General features: G+C 41.4%; 1 protein-coding gene across 4 annotated transcripts in view; it reads right to left on the minus strand.

The window, feature by feature from the left end:
- Positions 1 to 21,198, minus strand: part of SIPA1L1 (signal-induced proliferation-associated 1 like 1) — an 84,626-nt gene that overhangs the window by 8,565 nt on the left and 54,863 nt on the right. For 3 of the 4 annotated variants that reach the window (XM_015420073.1, XM_015420072.1, XM_015420075.1), the window contains 6 exons: positions 20,427 to 20,545; positions 14,736 to 14,854; positions 12,918 to 13,363; positions 8,355 to 8,591; positions 6,818 to 6,983; positions 1,292 to 1,514 (listed from right to left, as the gene is read on the minus strand). In XM_015420073.1, the coding sequence (XP_015275559.1) occupies positions 1,292 to 1,514; positions 6,818 to 6,983; positions 8,355 to 8,591; positions 12,918 to 13,363; positions 14,736 to 14,854; positions 20,427 to 20,545 (1,310 nt within the window). The remainder of the gene's footprint in view (positions 1 to 1,291; positions 1,515 to 6,817; positions 6,984 to 8,354; positions 8,592 to 12,917; positions 13,364 to 14,735; positions 14,855 to 20,426; positions 20,546 to 21,198) is intronic. The other variant, XM_015420074.1, reaches the window with a different exon arrangement.

Raw genomic sequence — 21,198 nt, forward strand, 5'->3', positions numbered from 1 at the left:
TCACCGGTGTCCGAGTGCTGCGGCCTGGGGAAGGCCTTGATCACGGTGAGGGATCCGCGGGGGTGGGGGTGTCTTTCCCTCCTTTCATTCTCTCCGTTTCCTCTTTCCCCCCTTCTTCCCTTCTCTCTCTTTCTTTCCCTCCTTCTTTCCTTCTCTTTCTTTTCCTCTTTCCTTCCTTCGTTCCTTCTCTCTACCCTCTCTCTCTCTCTCTTTCCTTCCCCCTTTCCTCCTTCTGCGGCCCAACTCTAGTGAGAAGGGGTTTAAACTTTAAACCCCTTCCCTCTTCGCTTCCCCCCCCCCGCAGGCCGGCTGGGGAAGGGAAGGGGAGGCTTTTGAAGATGCCTCCCCCCCTTTTGCTTCCTCTTCTGACATCACTTCCGGTGACTTCAGGGGTGTGTGGCATATGCTAATGAGCTATTATGCTAATAGCCTAGTAGCTAATTAGCATACCCTATGCTAATGAGCTCATGCAGCTCTTTTTCTACGAAATGACCCCTGTATGTATGTGTGTCCTCAGAGGACGGCGGAAGACAGGAAGGCCTGGCATGATCTGGTCTATGGGGTCGCGAAGAGTCGGACTCGACTGTGCGACTGAACAACAACAACAACAACAACAATGTGTGTGTGTGTGTGTGTGTATAAAATGTAAAGAGAGACATCTCCATACTAAATCTAATCATAGTGGTTCAACTCTGGCCATGAACTGTCAGCCTTAATGAAGTTTTAAAATATTTCCCAAAATTATCATGCTTGGATTTTAACTAATTATCTGCAGAAAGAGACTTCTGCAACTATAGAGTGGCCATGAAAAATGCTGTTTTCTGTGCAGGCTTGGTTTACAAGTAGTACATATTGGTGCATATTGATGCTTTTTAAGATATGTCTGGCTCTAGCTTTTTCAAGGTATGCCTGGCACCTGCAATTTAGAACTGTGTGGGTCAACCAATCATCTAGAATTGTACACCATAAGCTAATAAGGAGTTGAGCAGATGCTAGAGCCCTGGGTCACAGCAATCATTACTTCCAGAAAGCAGTTCTCTGCTTTGGCTCACTTGAAAGCTTCTGGAACAATCAAAAGGCAGCCTGAGACAGAACATACAGCAGCAGTAGTCTAATCTCAAGAGGACAAAAGGAACAGATAAGGAATGCCAGTCTGAATCTGTTTGTCAATACAAAACAGTGGTAAGGAATAACTTACAAATGTGAAGAAGGATGCATGCTCATCCTAACAAATAAACCAGCCAACCAATACATGACATTTTCCCAGTGCTGAAGCTGGAAACACACTCACCATGTAAAGATTTCATTCCCAGTGTGTATGATGGTCTTCTTAAGGGCAATGACTTGGGTAGAGAAGGGTATGTGCTGGTGAAAAGGACATCATTTGGCAGGGCTTGGTCCAGAAGAGAAGCTCGTGAGGGAAAGAAATGTTCCCTTTGACTGCTGTAAATGCTCTCATCTGATAGAGTCCTCTGCAAGCCACGCCTGGAGGTAGGAGTGCTAGGGAATGGAGACTGAGAGAGAGAAAGGCATGAAAACTTATAGCAACATTCCAAGAATGCATGAGGTCTCTTTAGTACATCTATAGAAGGTGAATTTTTGGTGCCCACTCTGGAAAGAGCTGGTTTCCATGTAAAAATCTGTCTCCATGGGATTGCTTTCAGAATGATTTCCATACTCTTGAGGGAAGGTTCACAGTTAATTTGTATCAACAAAATGTTTACACACATATCACTGCATAGACATCACTGAAAAACTACCCCATGCCATACAACATTACTCTAGCACTGCCTGTATATTGGACAAACCATTGCCTTGAAATGTGGGTACTGAAGTGGACTAGGGGCCTTTCCACATAAAAATTACCATTGAATATTGTAAACTTGATGGTTCAAGTCCTACATCTTCATTTCAATTTTGCTTGCCTTGTGTTCAAATCACTTTTCGTAACATTTTATTCTGTTGTGAATATATAGTGTGTGTATGAGTGATGTACAGTGTACTCAATGTGTATATGAATGATGCAAGAAATGCCGAAAAGACATACACAAATTACTAATACAAGCAAAATGAGCATACAAAAAAATTCAGAATGACAACATAAGGAAACAAAAATAAGTGGAAAAGGGTATATTCATTCATAGACCTGCTTTTTTTGTTAATGCCAATAATATTTAATAATATTATTTAATGTTTAGCATCTTTTATGTTGGAATGTTTTTATGGTTTTAGGATTATTTAAATTGTTTACTTGTGTGTTTTTATTCTCTTATGTAAGCCACCCTGAGCCAGCCTCGGCTGGGAGGGCGGGATACAAATCTGATTGATAAATAGATAAATAAATAATATGACATCCAGCTCTTGGCTATTCGAAGGTGGTTTAGACAACAGAAATGCTGTGGGCAGAGGAAATAAAACTGCTTTTTAAAATGTCAGGGTGAATATACCCTCCAGAGCTGGAGAAGGGAAGCACACATTTTGAAAAGCACAACGTTAATAAAATGGCAGGACACTGCTGTGGGGGAAGCAGTAAATATTGTTTTTTGGGCACATTTAAAAGAAGGCTAAATTCTGTAAGAAGTTCTATGCTGCCACTATCTTCTCTAAAGCACTGCAGTGGATCTTCTGGTGGCTGGTGGGCAAAGCCCCCCCCCCCGCATTTTACTGTAATTAAATTATTCTGCAGGTATTGCCTAATAGGATCTCCTACAACAGAAGTGAGAAGCAGAGTATCTAGTAACAGCTGTGCATTTAGTGCACAAGATGGCATTATATGAAAGAACACTGACAAAATAACCCATCCTCATTTCTTCTGCTTTATGCACATGGGATTTTATGTTAACAGTTTTTTATAGATTGTATTGATTCAGAAATGTCCCTCCTACATAGACAGAAAATCTACTGAAGGCCTTGAACAACAGTAATGGCCTTTTCATCTGCATGGTAAGTAATGTTAAGAACAGAAATCTCCCAGAACATTTTATTTCCAAAGTCTCAACACTGACAACTGATTGAGAAGTAAGTCCTACATAAGAGAAAAATGACAAAGTCTGACCCACATGGATATGGTTGTGGTGGACTCAAGAGCTCTCTAGACTACCCAGCTCGTCATGCATACCCACTTCAGATAGCAGGAACTCAAACATGCTTAAATGCTCTCCTGGTTAAAGACATCCTAAGTCTGAGCTGAAAAGGGGAAAGGGAAGAGTTTTATAAAAAAAAAATTGTCAGTTGTGGAAAGCACCCTTCATTCAAGAATTTCTCAGAGGTGGAAATGTCTGTGGCAGGATCCTGCCCCTTCTCTAGTCAATTTGCAAGTGCTTTGCAAGTTCAGAGGCAGTGATGTGCTGTGTGATCCTTCCTTTTTTTTTTTTTTTGGCAAAGCAGAAATTGTCTAGAAAGGGGAATCACAGTATACATTGCCTCCTTCGAACTGGTGAAGTATTTGCAAACTGACATCATAAAGGAGGTGATGCTCAGCACACTCATTCTCGGTCTTGTGCTTTGCCAGATTTGGAAGAGAGGTAATGCATTCCTGATGAGTGATCTTCAACCAATATGACCAATTCAGGAAGTATTTCCCTCATTCTAACTCAGCTACATTTGTACTCAGCAACATCATCACACAGCGGTCTCCACTCAGCTGGGATTCTTCCAGGAAAGATTGATCAGAACAAAAGAAGTAATGCCTGAAGTCTAGATAAACAAGCTGCAAAAAGTAAAATTAAAAAAACAGGTTTTGTTTGGGAACCATTTCAGACCTCTTAAAAACACTATGTTTGTCAGCTTGATTTTTTTGGGTTAACATTTTCTGCACAGCCCTAAACAAAAAGGGAGATGAAAGGGAGAAGGATTTTGGCCTCATCTTCTTCCTGAGATGCTAGCTTTCCATACATAGGGATTTCTCTCTCACACAGGAGCATTTAGTCAAGCAGTCCCCTACCTGTAGTTGGGAGTGGTACAGCACAGAACCAGGTTTCCATGATGAGCTGTTTTCTAAAAAGCCTCTCAAATAGACTTCATAGTGTGAGAATATACAAAGATATATGTCACTGAAACGCATTACTTGTGCTTCAGCAATTCATACTGCCTTTAATAAACAGGAAGGGAAATGTTACAACCCCTCACTTTTGCTGGCTTGGGATGCAGACCCAAGGTACAGAGTAAGCCCTTTCTGTCCCTCCTCCTCCTCCCCCTCCCCCTCCTCATTTCATTGTTCCAATCATGGGAGGCACTTTCAGGATTTTGTTTCAAGCACCAGAATGCCTCGGCAGTCTCTGGATGGGCTGTAGTGAGGAAGAGGGTAGGTTAATCTACCCTCAGAAACAGCCAATACTGCCAATCACAGAATAAATGCAGCTTCTTAATAAGCTGTATCAAGGAGCTAGGGAAGAACCGTTTCATAGCCCTTTGCATATTAAGAGAATATATTCTCTACAGAAGTAGCAACAATTTTAATGGTAGTATTAGCATCATTTGCTTAACTGAGAAAAAAAATCATCTATCATCTAAGTAATGATATTTACTTGAAAGAGCATATTCCATTGATCATGAAAATTTCCACAACAGGCACACACTTAAATGAGATGGGTGTTCTGTAAGATGAGTACAGGCCTTGCTCGTGCAAGTCGTGAGACAGGTCATCTTTCCCAAAAAAGTAATTAGTGGGAAAAACCCCTTGCCTATGGCTAATTTCTTTTCCAACAGCCTCAAAGGTAACACTGAAAAATAATCTGTATATAGAACCCCATACTTACAAGTTTTTAATAAGCCTCTTTGGGTTTTGACAAGGAACGAAAGAAGTTGTAAGTGCCCTCTTTTGCATGGTTGCTGTGGAAACCATTTAGACTCTGACAAGCATGAAATGTTAAGCAGTAGCTTTCAGCAGGGAGGTCTTAGAAATCAGGACTCTCTTTCAGAATTATTCACTAAATGTTTTAAGATAGTTAAGCCATTAGTACTTCTGGTGTAGCCTTAAGGAATTGTTCCTAGTGGTTTTAGCTCACGTATGTACTTGCTTCAACGTTTAGGGAAACAATTTGAGTCCTTTTAAAATGAACAGCAGCACTGGTGCTGCAGGAAAGTTCAGCGTACTGTCAACATGTCCATTACTCAAGTGCTCAAGATTAGGGATGGGCACAAATTGAACCACAAAGCAAAATTCATCACGAATTTTGCCCTGTTCATGGTCCATGAACTGAAGTTCATGATGGGTCTACCGTCACGAGCTTCCACAAACTTTTAAAGTGGTTTGTAGCAGTTTGTGAGTAGAGCAGAAAGCAGGGATTTAAAGGGACTTTCTTGTTCCCCCTGAAATCCGCAAAACCAGCTGAGCAGCAAGGAGCAGGTGGTTCCCCATCACTCAGCTGTTTTGGGCTTTCTGCAAACTCCGTTTAAAGGGACTGTGATCCCTTTCAATGGGGGTTGCAAAGTCACAAACTATGAACCCAGTTCAGTTCTGTTCATGGTTCAGCCACAAACCACAAATCAACCCAAACTGCATTTTTCTGGTTAGTGCTTATCCCCACTCAAGATCAGAATGCAGAAGAGTTAGTCAAGTAAATAAGAATATAACTCAGCATTCTATTAGTACTAGTGTCTCATCAACAAATGATTCCTGTCCCCCCTATAATTATTGCAGGTGCTAATATATTACAAGATTTCCAAAGTAAAATTCTGCAAGAACCAAAAAGCCCAGTGCTCCTTCCATGAGGCCAAAGGCAGCATCACTCATCATGAGGAAAATTCATGAATGACAAGAGAGTTTGTGTCATTCTTGCTGTCACAGGTAAGTGTGTAAAGGTTTCTAGGAGATACTGCAAAGATGAAATAACGTAATACAATGCAAAAGCTCCTTTTAAAAGAAAACGTTAAAAACTCCCCGGTGTTAAGCAAATGGACATTTTCCAAGAGATTCTCAGAACCTTTCAGATTCAGGTTTTAGTCAGCTTTGCACTGTGAATGTTATTTATTTGAAGTTTTATAGCACTCTTTTGAGCAAAAGTCCTCAACATGAAAAAAGAAAAAAATTACAAGGGTTGTACAACACACATGCACACATGTAAATTAACATATCAAGACATAGCTAGTTAAGGAAGGCCTGCCTAAAAACCATCTCTTAGCCAACTCTTTCAACCTAAATATTTAGTGAGATTGGTGGGCTGCTTTGGGGAACAGAGTTTCCAGGAATGGGGCAAACACCAAGGTGCTGGGGACACTCTAATCATACCACCCACAGCACGGTTACTCCCTCCTAAGTCCATTTAAGTCAATGGGTAAGAAGGATGTGACTTTCCTTAGAATGACACTGTCTGTCTGGCCACCTTTGCAAATCTCTAGGCATCAAGGAATATATTCAGGAGAAGGGGATCCTTAAGGTCCTAAGAAATGTAGTACTCCAAAGACTGCAATTTAATATGACCTGCCCTATCTGGTTAACAATGGGGTGGGGTGGGGAGGAGGAGGCGAATAAGAAGAGATACTAAAGCTAGAAGACAAAAGGAGATTTAGAAAAGGATCCCAACTGTCCCTCAGAGGAGTGCTCTGGAACTTTCTGGAGTGGCTTCTGGCCAGTGCTGAATCTGTGTACAAAGAGACCACAAAGAACAACAGCTTACAATGGCAGTCTAAGTGAGGTATAGTGAGAATTTTTATTACATAATGCATCTCCTACTCTTAACAAATACACACACATATCAAAGCTGCTTAGATACAAACACCGCAGTCAGAGGCCTGATAAAATTATGAATGGAGTTATGCTGCAACAATTGCTTATCACTCTTGGTATCAGAGCAGGATACAGTTCTGCAGCCTATACCTTAAAGTTCTTCTGAGACTCTGGTGTTGGACTATCTAGATCTATCAGCTTCTTTAATTCTTCCTCAATATTTGATTTAGATGTTCGTTTTGGTGAGGCTCGAAGATCTCTGGCTGATGCACGTAACCGAGGATGTGCCACTTCATTACCATCACTCTGGTGGCGTCTTTAGAGAAAAATAAGATAAAAGGTTAGGAACCAGTGCCTCTGGGACAGAACACTTCCAAGACACCTTCTAGATATTCAGAGGCAAGGGTAGGTAGAAAGTGGGTATTCAGGATGGGTAGGTGAGGGGATTGTGGAATTCAGCTTGATATAGGAGACCCATACATAGGGATACCTGTTTAAAGGAATAAACCTGTTAGGAGCATCGATCTTTTTGTGAATCAACAATCATAGCTCCCACCATGACTATGCATGCACAGCTTCTCCTCCACCGACAGCTACTGAAATGCATTCATTACCTTAGATGACTTGTCCCTCTCTTCCCATGAACTAGGATGAAAGTATATGGCATTAAAGTCTTTGGACTTGGCCACTGCTTTCCCTTGGACTTACTGTGCTCTGTTCTGCTCCTAGAACCAAGCTATCATATTTCCTTTTAGAACCCAGCCTTTACAATGCCATCTCTCCTTTTCAGTGATATACATCTTAGCCTACACCTTATACCTTTTGTCTTGTTATATCTTTAAGGCTTGTCCTGTGATTCACTCCTGACCTTATTTTCATTCACTCTCAATTGCAGTCTTTAGTACCTCTGACTCCATGCAAATTTAACAGTATTTAAGCTAAAATGTGCAAGAGCCTGGCTTGTTACTGGCTACACACCACCTTGAGTATACAGGAAATCTAGCAGCATGCAAATCCTCTCCCTGGAGTTCTTGTTTGCATTCTGATTTGGAGCCAGTTACACACAGCCAAAGTCTCTCCCTTGTTTTATTATTTTTACCTTCTCCAAATCACTGCCCTAAATTGTTGTTTGTCCCAAGGGACTCAGGGGTAGCACAGAGGATTGGGCAGCAATCACATAAAACGCCTGACTAGTAAGCCGAGTGAATTCATTTGGACCCCTAGTCAACGATATCTTGAAATACCTCTAGCTTCATTTAAGTCTCTACTACAAACAGCCAGCTATTCCCTTTTCAAGGTCACTTATGAGCTCATCTCTCAAAGCTTGTGCCATATATTTTAAACACTGTTAGGGGAAAAATACCAAACACTCTTCATCTGAGTGTTCAGTACTTGGGGTCCATTAAAAGATTCAACCAGAGAAAAAGACTAATTGAAAACAGAGAACAAACTGTTTTAATTAATTAATTAACTGTCTGAAATTCAGTTATTTGAAAACCCTAACCCACTTCAATAGACAATGGCAATTTCTCTATAGAATTCTAAGGAATTTTTACTGCTTTAGTTAGCTTAAATCACTTTCACTTAAATCCCTTAAGAACTTTTATTGAGAGTGAAGTAAGCATGTTAGAGACCTCTTCATGTTGAAAATTAAACACCCACCAAAATAGAATCAAAGTGCTCTTACTTTCTTGAATCCATAAACCCCACTGAGTTTATTGTCCCTTCAGGTTTTTTCCATCCAATCAGGTACTTGCTAGTAGCACCCTGGCGTGGGTAGAAAGTCCTTGGGCCACAGGAGGAGGAAGAGGAGGAGAAAGAAGGTGCAAGCTGTGGGGAAGTGGCAGAATGAAGCTCTTCTTTAGGTGAACTTCTGGCACTGGTGAAAACAACTGGGCTGGCAGAGTGTCGGGAACCCATGGTACTGGGAGAGAAGCATAATAAAGACAAAGCTTGACTTACAAGTACATGCTTATATTGTGTCCAATTAATTTCAAAGCTTTATTTTATCATGCAGACTATAAGGTTTTGTTAGGTGCAAAGTTACTATTATAATCTTTAGATTGCAAGCCTGCAGGCACAATTTTATTTTACTGACTCTTGCACAATGCCTAGCAATTTTAATAATAAATTCCATTAGCAGTTGCAAGCTAAAGCATTCACTGTATTAACACAGAAACATGGATACATTAACGAAATAACTTCAAATAGCAGCAGACCAATCCAACCATAATCATCATTATAATCCAATTTACAAACAGTGAAAACTTCCTGCATAAACTTAAGTGTTTATGTGCAAGACTCACACAGTATGCTAAGACATTCCCAAATTCCTGGCACACCTCTCTCTTGTTTTTAACAAGTCAGGCACAAAAATCCATCTCACTTGAGGTGAAACTCCTATGAGTGAAAACAGGACCATGTTGTTGTTCAGTAACACAGTCGAGTCTGACTCTTCGCGACCCCATGGACCAGATCACGCCAGGCCTTCCGGTCTTCCGCCATCCTCTGAAGTTTGCTCAACTTCATGTTCGTTTGATCTATGACACTGTCTAACCATCTCATCCTTTGCCGTCCCCGTCTTCTTTGACCTTCAATCTTTCCCAGTATCAGGGTCTTCTCCAGTGAGTGCTCCCTTCTCATTTGGTGGCCAAAGTATTTGAGCTTCAGTTTCATTATCTGGCCTTCCAGGGAACAGTCAGGGTTGATTTCTTTTAGGATTGACTGATTTGATCTTCTTGCAGTCCAAGGGACTCTCAAGAGTCTTCTCCAGCACCATAGTTCAAAAGAATCTATTCTTTGGCGCTCAGCCTTCCTTATAGTCCAACTCTCGCAGCCATACATGACTACTGGGAATACCATTGCTTTGACCATGCGGACTTTTGTTGGCAGGGTGATGTTGGCAGGACCATAGGAAGCAATATATTGATAATAATTTAATATAAGGATTCTCAGTTTTTGACCCAAGGATTAGTATCCACCTATCTACTTACTTTGGTGCTCCAAAGTAAAGTCAAGTCTAGAAAGTTTCATTGGATTTTGAGGTTCTTTTACTGCCCTCTGGTAGCATACTCCTACAACTCAAATAACCTCCCTGCTTATTTCTCAGCATTGGAACAGATAAGGGGACACCAGTTCTCCCACCAAGTTATAATCTATCAGGGTTGTAATAGAACGCTGGTCTTCACCGTGTATCAGCTGATTTTAGTAAGCTCCACAGTTATCTCACATCTCTTTATAGTTCCAAAGCTAGAAGTAAACTTGTACATTCTATTTACTGCTGCATGTGCTTCATTTATGTGATATTTCCATTCATGCATTCAATATTTAATTTTTTTACACCACCTTTTTAAAATGAGAAGGGCTGTTGCTCAGTGCCTGTGCATGCAAAAGGTCCTGAATTCAATCCCTGCCAACTCCAGATGAGGTTTCTCATACAACACGTTTGGAAAGATTTTTCTCTGCTTGATACTCTCAACTGTCAGAAGAAACCATACCATTCAATTGCCAGGTACTAAAACTGGAGTTGCAAAACATTGCCTTGGTGACATAAAAATCAGCAACACAACTGGCACTTAAACATGTGCTTTACATACACACTGAGGTCTTATCTCCAGCTGAAATCCAAGGAAGGTGAATCCTTGTTCTATGAAGTGCCACTGCATTGCTGTCTTGCACTGCAGAATCTGTTCTACCAATTCAATCTTTTTTTTAAAAACCCACGCTGAATGACTGATCCCCACGCTATCCATTCATTTGCTCCCCATCCTCTCTTAAAATGCTACGCAAGAGGATGAAGTCATCTAACTGATGTTCACACAGACAGTACTAGGCTGGAGAGGCACCTTTAAAAGTTTCACTGTTGATCAAGCTCCCATGTCACTTTTGTAAAACTGCAAAACAGAACTATATTAATGTAACGAAAGTTCATATATTAAAGGAACATCAGTTGTTAACCATATGAACAGTATAATATCAGAGAAGCTGCTGCTTTTATCTTTAGAACAGAATGTATCCTAACAGATCACAAGATTGGGCTATTGTAATAGACTGGAACTTCCACATCTATAAAATTTCTTTTTTTTCAATATTTCTTGTGAGTTGTTGATGCATGTGCATTGTACTGAAACACCATTTCAGAGCGTTTAAGAGTCATAACTAATGTGGCATTTTCTGGGCACAAAAGGCGGCCTATGAGCACAAGGACCTGTTTCCCTATAGTAATCTGAAGGACTACATCTAAGAAAGGTAATGCCCAGATGACAGTGACAACGCATACCATGAAGATAGTCTACAACTGAGATCAGTGACTAATTTTCCTGTAGGGTCGCTTTCAGAAGTAAGGGGTAGTGGAGCCAACACCTCTGCTTCCACCCCATAAAGTGACCTATTAGCAAATGCTATTTCTATAGACACCAGTTTATTCTCATCCTTTTGTCTCTAGTTATTAAAACTTGTCCCTCCACCATTTATCTAACAAACTTGCCATCAAGGAAAAAGGTACCATCTTGTACCTGCCTTTTCTTCAGTTCTGAAGGGCTGGGGGAAGGATTTCTATTTGCAAAAACAAACAAACAAAAAAGCATGTATGCAGGGGAATCCATCCTTCTCTCAGCACTGGGGCCCCAGTCCCCCTGTGGATAGTTTTTAATCTTCAATTACATCAGTATATCTGATTACAGATCTCCCATGTAATGAGTCGGTATCAAAGAATGATGGAATGCCTAACCCTTACAACACAAGTCAAATATCAGCTTTTCATAAACTACTGAACCTAGGCTGCTTCCACACAGCTGGCTATTGCACCAGCATTTCTCTATAGTAATCACTGGCAACTGGACTGTCTTTTGCACACAAGAAAATCTAGTTGTGAATGAGTGCTCTTGTGCAACGATAAGAGCAATATTCATTGATGTGGAGAATGCAACCTTAATATTTAAGCATAGTTCTGGGAAGGAGACACCACTACTGTTTACATAAGACTATAAGATTGAGATTGAGAAAACTGAAGTTTGACATAGCTAATTTTTTAAATCCTCAGCAATGCCCCCCCCCCAGTAAGTGATATTCACATATATATTTGTTCCCTACATAAATGAAGCGCTCAGTGTATTTGCACAATTGCTGGTAGGGATTTTGACACAGGGAGTTGGGAAAGAAAAGAAAAGCCCTGCTAGAGATACCACAGGCAATTTAATTTTACAGTTGTTTCACTGATTCTCAGGTGCACGTTCTCTTATATATAATGAGTGATATATAGATTAGATCACCAACTTCTTCACTCCCATTCAGAATTCAGGCAAAGACAATGACTCTGAAGGGAAGTGAAAGGAACCAAAGGGCTCTAGAGCTCTGAGCTTACTGTACTTCCTCCATAATGGGTTTTGCCAGTATCGTATTCCATGGGAATAGCAGCAGCACCACATAGCATCCAAGCCATGGCACTGGATAAGCAACGAGGGCTAAAACAGACACTCCAATTTGCTACTGTTTTATTTTTGTTCAGTTTTTTCAACTGCACATTCCACCCCTCCCCCTTATCTAGGTCTATCTACCTAGGTCACAACTTTTTGGCTGAAATTAAGTAGAAAGCTGAATACAAAATGTTCATGAGAAATGCTGAGGACATAGGAGAACCTAAACTGACAAGCAATCAAGATGTGCACCTGCTAATCATGAGTGATTCAGACACACTTGGAACTCTCCTCTCTCACTTACTGTTCAGTGTAATTAGCCATGTCTGTTCTACCACCTTTTTTTAAAGCCAAGCCCAAAACTGCTGGAGTAACAAGTCCAAAACAGTATATGAAATCCCAGCATTCTCTAGACTTCACTTACTCAGGGCTTTTACTTGGATACAAACTAAACAACATCTTAACTATGACTAATACTAACTACTATGGCTAATTCTTACTTGGGAGGAAGTGTGAGGGAAACTAGAATGGCAGAAGGGAGGAAGCATGCCTCCCCATCCTCAACTCATAGCCTTACATATATTCAGGGCTGTGTTAGCACCATAGCAATATTGTGTACTGCTCTCATGTTCTGGTTGAGGACCTGCACATTACTGAATTTTCTGCAATAAGATCCCCACCCACAGAAGAAAAGAGGTGTTCATTTTCAAACTCTCCGCATACTGCCTCCTTTCAAATGTTGGCCAGCCAAGCAAAATGGGTACCTTATTTTTCCATGCCTCACACTTGATAGTCCACAGAAAGATAAAAAAGACATACATTTTCAAGAAAATTACCTGGCATGGGAAACAGCATCACTAAGGCTAAAAGCACTGTTCTCTCTTGTCAAAGGATTAGAGGCTGGTTGACTTTTGGTATGAATATCCAAGCTTAATGAAGATTCCGTCTTCCTGTCCATCATATGGCACTCTTTTTCTAAAGTCCGGTCTGAAATGGAGACTACTTCGCTAGAACTGTGCCACAATGGTGATACTTTTTCTTTTACAAGTCCTGATCGAGGGGATGTTGCTGAGTTGCCTAATGAGGCTGTGCTGCCATGGCTTGGACCATAAGAGGTGGTATCAATACCACTGTCAGCAGAAGTGCCTTGAAGATAATTGTAGCTGTTCAGCTCTGACTCAGTCCTATCTCCACTGTCATACCACTTTTCTTCACTGTGCACACTAGAGGCATTGCTGGACAGCGTGTTACTGCTTGAATGGCTGGAGTAGTGGCTCTCCGACTGCCAAAAGAAAAAAGGAAGAAAAAAAAAAAAAAAAAGGCAAATCAAACCCAACGTTTCAGAAAGGAAGAAAAAGGAACAGGGGCAACTGTACATTAAATGAAGGTTCTCTCAGGGCAAATTGCCCGAGCTGCTAAAAAGTCTGCTCTAGATGTTACAACCAGCATGCATACCAGAAAGTACAACCCACTTCCCCCCCTGTTCCCTACATACTGAACGCTGGTAGTCAGTGTCAGTGTTCCCTCTGAGCTGAGTTAGTGTGAGCTAGCTCACAGTTTTTCAGCCTCCAGCTCACAGATTTTTGTCTTCACTCAGGAAGGATGACTCCAGGGCCAACTAATTTATGCAGTAGCCAAATCGCTCGCTCACAAATTTCATGCCAGTAGCACACAGAGTAGAATTTTTGCTCACAAGACTCCACAGCTTAGAGGGAACATTGGCCATTGTAATATCAGGCTTCCTTCCTATGTAAAGTGGGATGGTAGATGTCCACACAGCATAGCTACTGGACATTTATATCTGGCCATCAAAGCAAGTCATTAATATTTAAGCTGGTAATAACTCTCTATGTAAGAATACATATTGACAAATATACATGTAAGATTTAATGATCTCAGATGTCTGAAATAACTGCATTTGTAAAAGATATTGAAGAAAAACTTCAGTATGTTAAAAGTATATTATTGAACACTAGCAGCCTTCACAGTTTCAGTGGTTTGGGGGATATTTAAGTTCCCAGCCTGGCTCCTTCTCTTTTAGAGTTGACAGTGCCTCAATCTGTGTACACTGGTAGGACAAGAGATTCTGCATTCTTCATTCAACAATATGACCTTGCTACACAATTCTGAAATCACCAGAAGGGGTTAGGATTTGACATGTATAAACAACCATTTAGCGAAATATTTAAAATATCAAGAAAGGAAATAAGACAATAAAATGGGAAAATCTGAAGTTATTAATAAAACCTTGAAGGTAAACATGACAACTAACTCCATCTGACTATTCACATTTGCCTTGTAAAAAATGTTGGTAAGGCATCAAATTTTCCATGTGGGATATGGAATTAGCTACAGAAATTTTATCACGAATCTTATTTCTAGAATAATCAAAGTTCCCACAGATGTAGCCCATCACAAAGCAAAGAACCAAGACTCTGCTTCTGAGTTGGCAGCAGAATGTTTCTATTAATACATATTATATTAAATCTGCTTTTAAGCTCTTAGATTGGCTCTGTCACCTTTTCTGTATGTCACAATAGAAGCATTTCTGGAGAAAACAGAGGTTCTAAAAGGGTATTTGACATGTGAGGAACTGTTGAAAAAGAAAAGCATTTTAAAACATGGATAAACAACAATTCTGAATGAAAACTTACATGGCCCTGTTTGTTTGGAGACAAGTGGACGACCGGATCCTGCCTCATCAGTCTTCCAGTGGGGCTCTCTCTAAAGGATGGCAGAACCTTTGATACTGCAGGGAGATGGCATGTTGGTTCTGTAATATATCACACATGAGAGCATTTGCCATCCAAAAGCTCATGTTTTCTACTGATTGTTACTAAAATAATATTGAGAAACTGCTTTTAGTCAGGTTAAGAATCTGAACCAGAGCATGTTGTAGCCCAGAGGTGCTGCCTTACTCATGGGTAAGCCCTAAACAGCGGGGCACCCCACTTCTGACCTGAACTAGAGACCCACCAAGTCAGGCCAAGGAAGGCACTCTTGCTCTGAAACACAGAGCTAGTCAAAAGCTCTGGGAAAAGGGTCTCCATCTTCAGGTTGTACAAGGAAGCCCTCAAAGCAAATCTCCAGTCTTCCTCCTCCACCCAGCAAGGTAAGCATATGAAACAGTGCCAAGTTCACCAGGTAAAGTATCTGCATTTCTAAAGGCTATTCAGAGGTCACCTGGCGAATAGCCCTTCTGTCTCTCTAGAACTCCACCTAGCCCTTTTTGTGTGTGATACCTATGCCTATGTGGAAATCCTTTGTTTCCACAACTGTCTTTCCTGCTCCATCCTTCAGGATACCAAGATAAGCCAAGCAGACATTCAAATGTTTAGCGATCCTTCCTGACATTAATCAGGGACCCATTTCCCACTTCCACCTAGCCCTTTTTGTGTGTGATACCTATGCCTATGTGGAAATCCTTTGTTTCCACAACTGTCTTTCCTGCTCCATCCTTCAGGATACCAAGATAAGCCAAGCAGACATTCAAATGTTTAGCGATCCTTCCTGACATTAATCAGGGACCCATTTCCCACTTTTTGTCTAAAACAGGGAACCCATTCAACCTGCCTTGGCAGGACCATTAATGGTCATCAAACCCATTCAGCCAGCTCCAGTAGAGCCATCCAGCACCTGGCTAATCTCATAAATGCTATTGTGAATCCAGACTCTGCCCCCCGAAACCTCATTGGTCACACCTAGGTTTTGCTCCTCTTGGCGCCACACCCCCTGGGACCCCTCACTGGTCCAGGTAATCTTTTGTCTTCATCTGGGACAAGCTCCTCAAGACCTCCCATTGTCTGCATTGTATTCCAATGTTTATATCCATCCACGCACATGGCCATCAAGGTATGCACTCTGATGATGGCACCTATACTTTGAGAACACCCCCAAAGTCTCTCCTTTGGGCCTTCTCCATAGCACATAATGCTGGCTGTTGGTGCTATTCCTTCAAGGAACTCTGCACGTCTGGACAGGTAGTATCACCCTGTAACTAATCCTTCTATTTGCTATCATCGCCTCTATTTTCTTAGTTCTGAATTATAAACAAATATAAACAAATAACCAGTTCTTGTAGAGAGAGAGTTACGAAAGCTAAAGCTCAGTATGAGTTTAGGCTAGTAAGAGATGCTAAAAACAACAAAAAAGGGTTCTTACATTCAAAGCAATAAAATGAGCAAGGACATGGTAGGCCCATTGCGGAGACAGGAAAGTGAAATTGTAACAGGCGATGAAGAGAGGGCAGAACTGCTCAGCTCCCACTTTTCCTATCTCTTCTCTTGCAAGGGAAATGGTGCTCAGCATGGCAAAAACAGAACACACGATGAGGGAGGGGAGATGCATCTTAGGATTGGCATAGGGGTAGTACATAAACACCTAGTTTATTTAAATGAAACTAAGTCCTCAGGGCCAGATGCGCTGCATCCAAGGGTACTAAAAGAACTCATGGATGTAATTTCTGAGCCTCTGTCCATTATTTTTTTGAGAATTCTTAGAGAACTTGTGAGGTGCCAGAAGACTGGAGGTGGGCAAATGTTGTCCCCATCTTCAAGAAGGGGAAAAAGGAGAATCTGGGTAACTACTTACCAATCAGCTTGATGTCTATACCTGGGAAAGTTTTAGAACAAATAATCAAATAGACAGTCCTTCAGCATTTAGAAAGGACAGTTGTGATTACTAAGAGCCAGCATGGGTTTCTCAAGAACAAGTTATGTCAAAATAACCTTATCTCTTTTTTTGAGAAAGTTACTACCTTGCTGGATCAGGGGAATGCTGTAGACATAATTTATTTTTATTTCAGTAAGGTTTTTGATAAGGTTCCACATAATATTCTTGTTGATAAGTTGGTACAATGTGGTTTGGATCCTATGACTGTTGGGTGGATATGTAAATGGTTGATAGATCACACCCAAAGAGTGCTTGTGAATGGTTCCTCATCCTTTTGGAGAGCAGTGACAAGTGGAATGCATCAAGGATCCGTCCTGGGACCTGTTTTATTCAACATCTTTATCAATGATTTGGATGAAAGAATACAGAGAATGCTTATTAAATTTGCAGATGATAATAAATTGGGAGGAGTAGCCATACAGGATCCAGAGTCAGGATCCAGGATGAGCCTGACAGGCTGGAAAACTGGGCTAAAGCAAATAAAATGAATTTCAATGGGGATAAATGTAAAGTTCTGCATTTAGGTAGGAAAAATAAAATGCAGAATTATAGGATGGGGGAGTCTTGGCAGTAGTATGTGTGAAAAGGAACTAGGGGTCTTAGTAGACTGTACACTGAACATGAGTCAGCAGTGTGATGCCATAGCTAAAAAGGCAAATGTGATTTTGGGCTGTATCAAGAGAAGTATAGTGTCCAGATCACATGAAGTGATGGTATCCCTTTACTTCGCTCTGGTTAGACCTCACCTAGAGTATTGTGTTCAGTTTTGGGCACCACAATTTAAAAAGGATATAGACAAGCTGGAACATGTCGAGAGGAGGGCAACAAAGATGGTGAGTGGTCTGGAGACCAAGTCCTGTGAGGAAAGGTTGAAGGAGCTGGTTATGTTTAGCCTGGAGAGGAGATGACTGAGAGGTGATATGATAACCATCTTCAAGTACTTGAAGGGCTGTCACATAGGGGATGGTGCAGAGTTGTTTTCTGTTGCCCCAGAAGGCTGGACCAGAACCAAAGGGTTGAAATTAGATCACTTTTTGGCTAAACATTAGGAAGAACTTCCTGACAGAGTGATTCCTCAGTGGGCTCTCCTTCTTTGGAGGTTTTCAAACAGAGGCTAGATGGCCATCTGACAGCAATGCTGATTGTGTAAACTTAGGCAGATCATGAGAGGGAGGTCAGGAAGGGTTGCATCAGTGCTTAGCTCTTGTGGCCTCTTTCTTACACGCCCAGGGAAATGCTGATCACAACTTTGGGGTCAGGAAGCAATTTTTCTCCAGGTCAGTTTGTCTGGAGATCCTGGAGGGTTTTTTGTCATCTTCTGGGCGTGGAACAGCGGTCACTGTGGTGAGGGTGTGGTGGGGGAGGTATTTGAATTTCCTGCGTTGTGTGTGTGGGGTGTGTGTGTGTGTTGATGACGCTGGAGGTCCCTTCCAACTCTATGATTCTGTGATTCTAACCAACCATTTCATTTTGTGAAAATGAGAGGGAAAATACTTCTTTCCTCTAACTTGATATAGGGCATTTTACTTTTCACAGCAGAACCTTTTGGCAGCTATGTTCACTGCCAACATCAACACACAGAGAATCTGGAAAAGTAATTCTGAAAAAGATGAACTTTACATATGTTGTTACCATCTCAAAAGTATAAAAGCATATACAATTAAAGCATTCTGCCAAAATGGGAACTACAGATCAGTAGAACCACAATTTTTTCCCTGTTCAATAGATATGTGGGTGGGGAAATGGCCAGATGGCTTTAATAATAAGGCACAGCTCAATGATTCTGTGAAGTTACTAGTACAAAGTGAATCTTCTGAATTGGAGGATTGTGTTTCATTTCCAAAACCCATGAAGCATTCACTGAATACTTCAATCTGTGTTCAAGCCTACCTTATTTACTCAGCAGCAAGTTGCTTGATGACAAGAATGAAAGTAAGAGCATGTTTAGAAGTAACCTTTTCTAATATTCAGCGATCTTAGAAGGATGGAGTTAGCCTTCTCATCCCCAATTTCAACCCCAGTGTTATTGTTACTTATTGGTATATGAAAGGAACAAGCTATCACTTGCAATCATCCCAGAAAACTACAAAACGTTTTTGTTTGGCTCTTGATTGGTCTTCCGAGCTTTTAGAAGTGGCCTGGTCCTGGTTAGTCCTAATTCCTGATCTTGTCAACTGAGGGCTCCTTTGCCTTAGAACATCTTAGAACACCCAATATATTAAGCTTCTGTTTTTTCTTTGCCTCTATTCTCACAGAGTGCTATAGAATGTTATATGACACTTAACTATGTGAAATTATGATGCAATGGATTTTCCCAACCCACAGCACACAGTCCTGAGTGTACTGTCCACCAGAATGTCAGGGTCTTGATGCTGGCGTCATTGACTAAACTGGTCACAATGTGTCAGTGTCATCACTGAGACGAAATCCTGGCAGAAAACTTGGTCATTGCTTCAGTACACAGCAATTAAAAATGTAGAGAAAAAGGTCATATGTGCTGAAACTCCAAATCAGGGCTTAGCAATGTTGATCTTCAGCACCCAGCTGATTTATATTAACAGTTCTTCCAGTCGATCCCTTCATCATAGTGTGCAGTGAAAATATACTTATGGAGGAAAGTGATCCTAATCTAACTATAAATTTGGTTCACTTGTGCTTTATGTGCAGTTTCAAAATTTGTACATGGATGTTTGGGGGATTTTTCTTTTTTACAGAAAAGGGCAACTAGAATGATAAAAGGGTTGGAACACTTTCCCTATGAAGAAAGGTTAAAGCGTTTGGGGCTCTTTAGCTTGGAGAAACGACATAATCGAGGTTTATAAGATTATGCATGGGATAGAGCAGGTAGAGAAAGAAGTACTTTTCTCCCTTTCTCACAATACAAGAACTCGTGGGCACGCCATGAAATTGCTGAGCGGTCGGGTTAGAACAGATAAAGGGAAGTACTTCTTCACCCAAAGAGTGAGTAACACATGGAATTCACTGCCACAGGAGGTGGTGGCAGCTACAAGCATGGACAGCTTCAAGAGTGAACTGGATAAACATATGGAGCAGAGGTCCATCGGTGGCTATTAGCCACAAGGTATAGATAGGAACTCACAGGCTGGGGCAGGTGATGCACTGTATTCTTGGTGCTTGGGGGGGCAACAGTGGGAGGGCTTCTAGTGTCCTGGCCCCACTGATGGACCTCCTGATGGCACCTGGTATTTTTGGCCACTATGTGACAGAGTGTTGGACTAAATGGGCCATTGGCCTGATCCAACATTGGCTTCTCTTATGTTCTTACAGTGTCATTGATCAAAGTGCCTGTGCTGTTGCAATGGGGGCACTACAAAGAAAGCTACAGACTAAGCGAAAACTACATTAAACTGACACAGCACTAAAACGAGGCAGGGCAAACCAAAGGTAAGGCCAAATAATAAGCATGTCTGTGTACCCAGAGACTGGGTGGCTGTAACTGATGTATTCTCAGAAAATTTTATTTCTACCTCACATAATACTTACAGAGCTCAAAGGACACAGTACAGTTTCCTAACATGTAATAATTCATTCTGATTAATCAGGGGTAACATTCAAACACCAAGGAATTGCTGCTTATAAGAAGTGGATGAATGGCTAGCCAAAGTCACCTTGCTGTAAACACCATTTAATTTCTGTAGGAAGAAATTACTTACCCATCTGGTCAGCAATGCTATCCTCACTTCTCTGCCAACTGGGTGTAGATTTACCACTGCCACTAGTATCTGTGTTCTGTCTGTCAATGGAGGCAGGAGATCTACGGCTCATTCCAAACCTGTGGAAAATACAGTCACGTAAATTCTGTATATGGAAAACGCTGTTTATAGGGAAAATTCCATTATATCAATCCCAGTGGGATACCTATGTTTAGGGATGGGCATGAACTGGAAAAATGTGATTCGGTTTGTGGCATCCCCAGTGTGCAAACCATGAACCTTCATAAACTTTTCGGGGTTAACTAACCAATCTGTTTTGTGAGTTTTGTGAGGCGGAAGAAACCCCCCCCCCGCATTCTAGAGACACCAAACTCACAGAGGATCTCCAACTGACTCTCCTCTACCTGTCCTCCAAGTTTGGTGAGGATTGGACTTAGGGGGTCCGAGTTATGCCCCCTGAAAAAGGTGCCCCCAGGAAAGTGCTTTCTGGAGAAATGACAGGTGCAGGTTCAGGAGTAAGCTAGAGTTATCAAACTTGCAGGAGACCTCCCCTGATCCTCTTCTACCTGCCCTCCAAGTTATGTCCAGATTGGACTTGGGGGGTCCAAATTATGCCCCCCCTGAAGGTGCCCACAGGAAAAGAAATGTACAGAATGTACATACACCAAATGCACAGGGAACCTCACCCTGTTGCCTGCTCCTCTACAATCTTTCCAAGTGGGGGCAATTACATTTCTGTTGTTCCAATTATGGATCCCCCCAAAAGGTGTCC

The sequence above is a fragment of the Gekko japonicus genome, unplaced genomic scaffold, assembly GCF_001447785.1.
Source record: "Gekko japonicus isolate JY-2015 unplaced genomic scaffold, Gekko_japonicus_V1.1 scaffold27, whole genome shotgun sequence".
NCBI classification, from domain to species: Eukaryota; Metazoa; Chordata; class Lepidosauria; order Squamata; family Gekkonidae; genus Gekko; species Gekko japonicus.